At 30.4% G+C, this 11,002-nt stretch overlaps 1 protein-coding gene across 1 annotated transcript in view; it reads left to right on the top strand.

Moving 5' to 3' along the window:
• Positions 1-701: 701 nt before the first annotated feature.
• The window catches only part of LOC105450742, a 10,385-nt gene continuing 84 nt past the window's right edge, over positions 702-11,002 (top strand). Inside the window, exons 1-12 of the mRNA XM_011690729.1 lie at positions 702-763; positions 1,322-1,549; positions 1,673-1,763; positions 1,853-2,279; positions 2,363-2,570; positions 2,651-3,011; positions 3,093-3,408; positions 3,515-3,809; positions 9,637-9,864; positions 10,002-10,089; positions 10,178-10,646; positions 10,733-10,940. Of these exons, the coding sequence (XP_011689031.1) occupies positions 1,331-1,549; positions 1,673-1,763; positions 1,853-2,279; positions 2,363-2,570; positions 2,651-3,011; positions 3,093-3,408; positions 3,515-3,809; positions 9,637-9,864; positions 10,002-10,089; positions 10,178-10,646; positions 10,733-10,940 (2,910 nt within the window). The 5' untranslated portion in view covers positions 702-763; positions 1,322-1,330. The remainder of the gene's footprint in view (positions 764-1,321; positions 1,550-1,672; positions 1,764-1,852; positions 2,280-2,362; positions 2,571-2,650; positions 3,012-3,092; positions 3,409-3,514; positions 3,810-9,636; positions 9,865-10,001; positions 10,090-10,177; positions 10,647-10,732; positions 10,941-11,002) is intronic.

The raw sequence follows: 11,002 nt of genomic DNA, 5'->3' as shown, positions 1-11,002 counted from the left end.
TATATTAAGGTTAAATATTTTAATAATATGTTGCTGCAAATTCCTTTTCATGCGCAGCAAATGCGGCGGAAGCGGTTTTGAAAAATTTGAATTACGTGACATTTTACTGTTGCTGCGTTCTGCGTATAAAAAGGCACCCAAAATCATAAAAACTGATCAATCACAATCGAATGTTCTTCTTATATTCGATTGTGATTGATCAATTTTTACGGCTTACGCTTTACGGTTTACGATCCTACATACGACGTATTGTAGAACGTCTTAAGTCTATTCTACAATAGTCGAAAGACATAAAAATTAACAAACCATAATCGATTATTCTCCTCGATCATATTCAACTATTACACAAAAATGTACATGGCGAACACGTAGCAAACGTGGACAAGAGATCTAAATATAAGTTATTTTAAAGTTGAGTTATCAAATTATTCGAATTTGCGCTTAGATATTGCACATTGAACATTGAAAGAGGTATGAAGGTCGATATATATATTTCATAATCAGTTCTTATCAGAATAACATAGCCATATGAGAGCTTTCCAGATAAATCGACACAGAGTCATTTGTTTTTCACATTTTGTTTTTATTTTTCACTAACAATAAATATTGAACAAAGACAGAATGATACCTGTGTTGATTTATCTGGAAAGCTCCCTATGTATATATATTGATCAGTTGTCCCGATAAGAGTCAGTTACGAATATACATCGATCTTTTATTCGATTTGTGTCTCTTGTCGAATAAGCTGTTCAATAAGTTGCTGGTCAGTGTTGTCAACGGTTTTGATAGTACACATTGGTTGCGTTCAGAGATCGGACGGTAGAGTAAGCGATTGCCATTGAAATATTTTTCTAGATTTATCATGAATTTAAAGGTCTATTTCAATTACAGACAAAAATTACTGAATTCACTCAACCGTTGTGTCTTTTCAACGCGATTATTATAAATATAAAATACCTGGTGGGAGCATAATGTCACAGGAGGGGGGGGGGAGGGGTAAAACAAAGAAGGAGAATTAATTTAAGAATTATTGTTAAGTATTATTAAACACTGCTTTTATTTAATATTTTAATCACACTAAATGCAATATTATTTGCTAACAAATAGCATTTGTTATATATCCTTCTGCATATATAAGTATTCCAAGTCGGTATTGAAAGTGAGCAAAATAAAGTCAAATTAAATAATTATTTATATAAAATAGAATTATTTTAGATACATGGTATATGATATTATAAATATGGCATTTTAGTTTATATGTATACTTATATACATAAAAAAGCACAAAAATAATTTTCCACACTTTTCATTTTTTTTTCAGATAGAGAAAATGACATCCCATTCTCATCCTTTATATTTTGAAGATAATGTTAAATATTCATATGTAAATAGAGTATCCGTAGAAGAAACAGATCATGTTGACTTTATTTATCAAGTTGCAAAGCCTAATTGTTGTACTCAAAATAACAGTAATTTTAGCACATTTGATAACTCTAAGATAATTGAACCATTATATACCAAATTTACAAATTATGAAGATTTTAAAGAGGTACATATTTACTATGACATAAATTGTATTTTTTTCTATCATTTGCTATTATTGTCTTGTATAAATTGCAATCCAACTTTATGCAAGATTTTGTTGCATTTTTCGGCTTACTTTTTAATACAGAGAACTTACGGACTATTGCACGGCAACACATCTGCACCTACAAGACCAATGAATCTTATACCACTGAATATGGGTGAACAAAAATATATTAGTAAGTATAATATTTGAATTTTAAATAAGATATTGTTAAAGATACACTTTTATTGAGAATAGGTTGTAATTATGTTTTCTATGTTAAAGATATCGAATTTTATGAAGCCTGTTATCCTATCAGAGTGACCATACTGATAAAGATATACAAAAATGTTAAACGAATTTGGGCACAAAAATCTGATGATCAATGGTTTCTATTGTGGAATGAAAAGAATTGGTCTTTTCAGATGACTTCAATTCCAGACCTATACAATATGATCCCGAATTTATGGCCATGCGATTTTAAAACCAAAGTGCTTAAATTAGAATATTGGCATCACTCAGGAAGCTGTATGGACATAGCTGTAATGCTTATTGGTACATCAGAATTAATTCTTCCTAGATGTCCTAAAGAGAACTTAAGTAACTTGTTAGGAAGCATGTGGCAACATATACGCACATATCGTGAAGACCCACATTCGAACGTACTTCAACTTCAAAAGAACTTTGACAAATATTGTATTATTTGTAAAAGGTACAGCATAATATGTAGTCCACCAGTATTCGATTTTATTTTATTTTCCTAAAAATTAAAATATATTCCAATGTTATTTGCAGCGATACAATAGAGAGTTTTCATGAGAGTAAGCTTGGGTACGAGCAAGTGTCTCAACAGATGGCCCCTGAAGTGCCATCTTTTAGGCAAGGATATTTGCATCGTTTTTTAAAAAATTGTTTAAATTATAAAATGTGTGTAAAAGATGTCAAACCTCCTTCAGATGAATCCAAAGAGATAATATCTGCTTGCAATTTTTCAACGCTCTCTGTAAAGTATTTTAAGCTTAAAAGTATAATTTTCTTAATAAATATTATATTATGTAACTAAATTATATTTTATCATTGCAGGATGAAGTGATACTGGAAATATTGAAAAACTTAGATGTGACATCATTAAGTCGCATGAGCAGAGTCAATAAACGCTTCAATAATTTATCACGCGATCCTCTGCTGTACAAATGTTTGAACTTACGGAATATACACCTAACATATATGCATACAAGTATCTGTCAGTTCTTTGATTACTTTGCACCCAGGTGTAAACGTATACTCCAATTGGATCTGGCATATTGCGAATTTTTTGCTCCGGAGTTTAGGGAATTTATAAAAACTTGCTGCAGACATTTAACACACCTACGATTAAGTCACTGCGATTATGTCTTTAATTCTAACCTACGTGATATTTCAGAGATATGCAAAAATTTGAAAGGTACGTACATATATAACTCTGTGATTATTATGGTCACTGGTAAATTAAACATAATTATACTGTTATACATATATTTTTTAGAATTGGATCTAAATTATTGTGGTTGCATAAGTAACGAAGGTATTTTACACCTTAAAAATTTACAGTTTTTGGAAAGTTTACAACTTGCACGTATACCTAGATTACAAACTAAGACTTTATGTGATGTACTACAGAAAAATCGACAGATGCGTAACTTAAATTTAGCAAATACGCGTTTAAACATAGATACAGTCGCTATAGAATTAAAAAATTGCTTCAATTTGGAAAGATTAAATTTAATGGATTGCTCTTTTACATCGCAAGGGATCGATGCTCTTGCCGATTGTAAGAATCTGAAAGAAATAAATTTTTCTAGGTATGTACGTGAAAATATTTCTTTTAAAATATATCGCATTCTTCTTTGAAATCTATATATGCTTATCTTTTTTGCATGCAATAATCGTATTGGCTCTTGTTTACAGCTGCAAGATAATCGATTCTAGTGACAATGGTGGTGTTCTCTATAGATTGTTTTCTTCCTGTCAACGCCTGGAAAAAGTCGACTTGAGCAAATTTGAATTTATCACCAAGCGTGATTTGGAAACACTAGCTTTGTGTAAAAATTTAAAATACTTAAACTTGGTGAGCTTGGATTCTGTGACACCTGATATATGTTCCCAATTTTTCACGAAATGTTCTAAACTGATCGAGATCGATCTCACCTTTTGTGAAAATATAAGTCAGAGCTTGGTTGATCAGTGGAACGAAATACTCAATGTAACTGTGTATCATTGTACTTGAATAAATTCTGTTCACACTGGAATCTCTGGTGAAAAAATTTCTTTTAATTTTTCTGAAAATTCCTCTGTAAGTACGAAAATTAATTTTCCTGTTAATGCTCGTCATTTCGCACACGTAGAGTTTTTCAGAGAATTTTTCCATAAAATTTCAGGGATTATCAAAATATTTTAGTGATTTTCCAAGATTTTCATAAAATGTCACTTTGTAATGATTCATCACTACTCAATGTTAATAGATACATATCCGTGATAAATCAGGTCAATAAAATCATTAAAAAGATGAAAATATTTTTTAAATAAATGTTAACATTTTTTTCTTTCGTGCATTAAGTGTGACTATAGAGATGTGCGAATAGATCGAATTCGAATCAAACTGAATTACAGTGTATTAATTTGATTCGAGTTCGTTTTCGAATCTGTAAGATACAAAGAATTTTGAATCGACAATGGTTTGATTTTGAATCGATCGCCTATTTTATTTGCTTCATTTATACATATATCTACCGCGCGACCAATTAGTCTTATCTAATAAATAATTAAATATTTTTGATGTATGTAATGTATACATATAGATTAATAAAATATTTGAAAATTCATTCTAACTATTCGTGTATTCCCATATTATTAATTACATATTTTCTAGTTCAAAATGTTATATAAGATCATGATCCTTTGTAACGAGATATAAATCGAAAACAGGTTTTCAATTTGTTTAAATCATTGTGTAAAATAATATGAATAATATAAATTTTCGTATTTATTACGTTTAAATTAATATGTAATGTAAATCTGGGAAAATTTGATTCAGATTTGATTCGATTAGATGCAGCAAAAATTTAATGCCATTGCCTTTTCTAATAATTTTAAGTTTTATAAAAAATTTTTCTCGGATGCGGTTTGCAGCGTCATAAAATTTGAATCTTTCTCTTTAATTTGAAAAAAAAGACAAGTCGCTATGATGTTTTTTTACAAAAATTCTAGTATTTTAAAGTAGCTCTTGTATTTTTCTCACGTATGGCATTGGGTTGTCTATCTCATGTTGGCAATCGGATTTTGCACACCGTGTGCGTATTTGTGTATATTTTACACACGCCCGATCGCACACAATGTTCAAAATCCGATCTCTAATCTCTCTATGGTACACCTCGGGTAATGCCGAGTATACATGTGAAAGATACAGGGGTTAAAATGCTGTATACGTAACTTTGTAAAAAAATTGTAGCGACTTGTTTTTTTTTTAATTAAAGAGGAAGATTCGAGCTTTATGACGCTTCAAACGGCATCTCCAGAAAAGAAAGCAAGTCCGAGCATTCCGTCAAACTTTGTGATTTTCTCATGTACAGTCGGCATTACCTGACGTACACCATAGGGAAGTTGGCGGTCGGATTTTGCACATTGAGTGCGCGCGTACATACGTGTGTAAAACATACACACATACACACTGTGTGTAAAATCCGATTGCCAACCTTATTTTCTTATGGTGCATATCGGGAAATGCCAATATAATCGTACATGAGAAAAATTCAAGAGTTACAAAATGCTTTAAATTTGTAAAAAAATCGTAGCAACTTATTATTTTTTCAAATTAAAGAGAAAGGTTCAAACTTTATGACGCACGCTGTAAACCGCATTCCCGAGAAAAATTTTAGCAAGTCTGCGCATTCCGTCAAACTTTGCAATTTTCAATACGACATACATGCTCTCAGATTGAAAAGCTTACAGCAGCAGGACTACATTAAATTCAAAATCGACTCGTATAGTACCTTACAGATTACATTATAGAGATTTCATGCTTTCATTTGAATAAAATTTTTCTATGTCATAATTATTTAAGCAGTATGTTAAACTTCAGAAGGAAAGTCTCAATTTACAATTAAACACTACAGTTTCTACATCACGCATATTTCTCGATCTTGATAAAATTTACCTCAAGAATCTGATCATGTATTGCGTATAGAGCTATTACACTGCTAACTTTATTATTTATATGTATACACTTGATTTTAATATAACGGATGTACAAGTTAAACGAAACAATTAAATTTGACAATAAACTTTATAAAGTAGGACTGTTTTATGACAATATTATAATCCATTGTTTCAAAGATTTATATTGCATCTTAACGTGTTCTCGCAGTGGTAAGTACATATGATCGAGCTTCGAGATTATTTATATTTTATTTAAAATTTCTTTTCATTATCAATAAAGATCATTATCAAAATTGATCAATTACAATTGATTATATTCATCTCATGTGAGATGAATAATCGACTGATTGGTCAATTTCTTACGTCTTACGACTTACTACTCTCATTGTAGATGAACCTTTAAGGAAAATAAGGCCGGGTCTACAATAAGAGACGTAACAAGTTTTAAAGCTGATTCAACATTAGTTGCACCGCAAACATTGCGAGCCAATCAACGTCAATCTAGCTCGACACTGATTGGATCACAGCTAGATCGCAACGATTGCGGCGCTGCGATGCGATGAATGTAGAACCAGCATTATTCAGATTCTCGATCGTTCCATTTCTTCAGTGGCTGTAACGAAGTGAATAGCACATTGCATTTTGTTCGTCTATAAAAATTTTGTATTTAAGTTGAATTACATACACACACACACAAAATATATATACATATATGGTAATTAAAACAAGGTAAATAATTTGTTTCTTAATAGAGTTATTAATTATGCTACAAGAACGTGTCATATGAATGAATATATAGAAGGAGGATATTAAAAAAGTGTCGGTTTTGGCTCCAAAGCATACCCTGCAGCAATGAATAGACCTTGAAAAATCATGGTTTGGATTCACAATTAAAATACAAGAATTAACAATCGTTTAATCGAGAAGTGATGGGAACGTTGCTAGAATGGCTTAATTAAATATAGTAAAAAATGATATTATTCACTTATATGGTTAATAAGTAGAAAATCATGATTTTAGTCATAAATGTACATTCTTTATGTTAGCTACTTTAGCATTAACCAAGATGCACCACGTGGAGGTACAATCATCAGTCTAGCATCCCTTGACAGAGGTCAGGATATCTTATATACAGTTCATCACTCCTGTGATATATTTATTAGGCTGCGTTCCGATAGTCATTGCAAGCACTAAAAATCTATAATATACGTTACATGCACTATAGATTTTCAGTACTGGCAATGAATATCGAAACGCAGCCTTAGTGACTTCAAACCCTCTCTGCCATCTGTGTGTGTGTGTGTGTGTGTGTGTGCGCGCGCGTGTGTGTGTGGTGCGTGAGCGCGCGCGCGCGGGCACACAGATAAAGTGTGAGCGAATTTACATTTCACTTTTATCATAATCTGATGATACTAATGATTTGATCTGATAATATTAAGAATCAGAGATTTTAAATTTGTAATTGAGAGAGAATCCGTATATTGACTGTACAAAGTATTCAATATACTAGTAGATTCTCAGAATATATTATTCAAAGCTCGATTGCTCGATGCTGTTAGTGGACATATATGTGGGTGCAAGGTAGGTCAACGTATTGTAAGATATTGTTCTTACGTTGCAAGATTCGTATATAGTTTTTCGGTAAAACTGGTTGATTCCAAAAAAAAACATTTCTATCACCGCTTAATTCCTTCAGGGTTACTTAAAGAAAAAATCATTAGTATCATCAAATTGTGATGAAAATGCAGATGATTCGCTCACACTTGGACGCGCTCATACATACACGCACACACGCACGCAGGCCTTCGCACATGGCAGAGAGGGTTTGGAGTTACTAAATATAGTAAATATAGTAGGAGAACTGTGAGGTCTGATTCTGTTAAGGGATTCTAGGCGGACTGTATCTTCACGTGATGTATCCTGGATAATGCTTTATAAAGTAATCAGCGATTTTTACATGAAGAATATGTATTTATACTTATAGTTAAAATCATGATTTTCCACTTATTAACCGTATATATATGAATAATGTCATTTTTTGCTATATTTAAGCCATTTTAGCATTTTTGTTCCTGTTAAGAGTTTAAAGCTTTTGGCTGCACTTAGATCAGATATATTTCAACAGACTGATCGAAATTGGTCCCTACGTTCTGGGATGTTTCCGGATCGATTTAGTTACTATCGCATAAAATAATCAATATTCAAATAAAAAATTCTAGTTAATTTATTACAAAAAACAAAAGGAAAATCCAAGAAAGCGAAAGTACAAATATCTAAACTTAAAAAGGACGAGAGGTAGTTCTGCCAATTTATTTAATAAACGAAAAATAATCCATACATTATTCATTTAAAATAGAAGAATGACAAATTGCTTATCACAACAGCTCCTATCACTTTTCGGACAAACGATTGTTATTTCTTGCTTTTTGAGGACAATGATTTTTCAAGGTCTATTCAGATGTGCTCTGAAGGCCAAAATTGACACTTTTTTATCATTCTCATTTTATCATAAAAACATATGCATAGCGAACATGTAGCAAACGCGAAGACAGAAAAGACATCTAAATAAAAGGTTGAGTTATCAATGTACTGCCAATTGTATTGCAAATTCGGAAATGCCGAAATGAATTCATTTCTATCCATTTTAATGTCTTTTCGTTTCCTGATTGAAATATCTGATGAAAGCATAATTCTGCGAGAGAGTAAAGAAAAATAATTATTTTAAGAATTATTGTTAAATATTGTTAAATGCTGCTTCTATTTAATATTTTGATAGCAATATTTTTCGGTTAACAAACAGCGTTCGTATAAGAGTATTACTTTCAAATTGGTGTTGAAAGTGAGCAAGCGAAATTAAATTAAATAATTTTTTCATAGTAGCATTAGTTTAGATATATGATTTTATAAATTGGCACTTTAGTATACAGGGTGTCCAATAAATCGGGTCGTCTGCAATACTTCGAGAAGTGATTCGGGACCCAAATTGGAGAAAAAATGATAATAAATATACGATAAACACAGGTCCGAAAATAAGTTATTTTCGCGTTATTCTCACTTATTTGTTAAAAATAATTGTAATTTGTTTTTCACAATCGTAACTATATTAACAATCATAATTTGTAATAATAATCATAATTTGTTATAATAATTTATTTTTTCTTAGGATTCATTACGTGGAGATATAGTCCGCTTGGCATTTCTCTTTTTTATTTATTTAATTTTTAATTTTAATTTTTTTTAAATTTGTCAGGATTTGTAAATATGATTACATTATGTATAGAATGAAGAATAAACATAAACAGATATTTAAATCAAGTTTGGTTAATCAAATATTAATTAGAATATTTGAGCAGAATTTAAATATTTTTCAAAGAGTTCGGAATTTTTTTGTTGGAAGAATAATGGCCTGCATTCGTGCTGAAGGTGGCTATTTGAATATCTTATTTAATTCGATTTAAGTATTTGTTTATGTTTATCCTTTATTCTAAAAATAATGTATGTAAAAATATCAAGGAATTAAAAAAAAAAATTAAAAATTTAAAAAAGGATGCCAAGCGAATTATGTTTTCACGTAAAATTTGGGAACAAACGAATTATTATTATAATTAATTATGATCTTTAATATAAATTATGTTTGTTATTATGATTATAATAAAAAAAATTAATTACAATTTTTTAAACATAAAAGTAGTTATAATTTGGAAAATGCTTATTTCCGGATTTATATAACCTTTAAATTTATATAACCTTTTTTCTTTCTTTTTGAGTCCAGAATTATCTTTCGAAGTATTGCAGGCGATTTACTGGATACCTTGTGAATGTATATAATACATAAAGGCATAAAAATAATTCTTCATGCTTTTTATTTTTTTCAGACAAAGAAAATGACATCCCATTCTCATTGTCTTGTACATTTTAAAAATAATATAAATTATTCATATGTAAACAGAGTATCCGTAAAAGAGGCTGATCATGTAGACTTTATTTATCAAGTTGCAAAGCCTAATTGTTGTACTCGAAAGAACAGTAGCAGATTTGTTAACTCTAAGCTAATTGAACAAATTAAACCTATCAAATTTACAGAATATGAGGATTTTAAAGAGGTACGTATTTACTATATAACATAAATTGTATATTTTCTTCCTGTATAATGCTATATAATTACCTGTTATCGTCCTGTATAAATCGCAATCCAACTTTATGCAAGATTTTGTTGCATCTCTCTTATTCTTTAATACAGAGAACTTACGAACTATTGCACACACCACCTATGAGGTTAAGTGATTTTATAACAAAGTATATGGCCAAATTTCCGTTGAACTATATTAGTAAGTAATATTTGAATTGATAAATAAGATATTGTTAAAGATACATTTTTGTTGAGAAAAGATTTTAATTATGATTTTTATATTAAAGATATCGAATTTTATGAAGCCTGTTATCCTGTCAGAGTGACTATACCGAAAAAATGCGGATACTACAATGTTGAACGAATTTGGGCACAAAAATCTGATGATCAATGGTTTATATTATGGGATAAAAAAAATCTGAACTCTGTTTGGCGGATTACAATATCAGGACTATATTGTGCGGATTTACGGCCGTACGATTTTAAAACCAAAATGTTAAAATTAGAATGGGAATACTCAATAAGCTACAGGGCGCTAGGTGGTCATGTAATGCTTATTGGCACATCAGAATTTATCCTTCCTAGAAGTCCCAAGTGGAACTTAAACAACGTGTTAGAAAGAATTCGTCGGATTAATCGCTCTTATCGTCACAATTATAAGAAAGTTTTTAATACAACACCAGATCTTAAAGATCCACATTTGGATGTACTTCAACTTCAGGAAAACTTTGACGAATATTGTATTATTTGTAAAAGGTACATCATAATATGTTGTCTATCATATTCAGTCTCAATTTATTCTCCTAAAAATTAAAATAAATTTATTTTAATATTATTTGCAGCGATATAATAGAGAGTTTTCATAAAAGTAAGCTTGGGCACGAGCAAGTGTCTCAACAGATGGCCCCTGAAGTGCCATCTTTTAGGCAGGGATATTTGCATCGCTTTTTAAAAAATTGTTTGAATCACAAAAAGTGTGTAAAAGATGTCAAACCTGTTTCAGATGAATCCACAGAGATAATATCGGCTTGCAATTTTTCTACACTCTCTGTAAAGTATATTAAGCTTATAAAGTATAATTTTTTTATAAATATTATATTATGTAATCAAAT

The sequence above is a fragment of the Wasmannia auropunctata genome, unplaced genomic scaffold (assembly GCF_000956235.1).
Source record: "Wasmannia auropunctata unplaced genomic scaffold, wasmannia.A_1.0 LD336057.1, whole genome shotgun sequence".
Lineage (NCBI taxonomy): Eukaryota > Metazoa > Arthropoda > Insecta > Hymenoptera > Formicidae > Wasmannia > Wasmannia auropunctata.
Note: the sequence above shows the minus strand (reverse complement) of the source record. Positions and strands in the feature narration are given on the sequence as shown.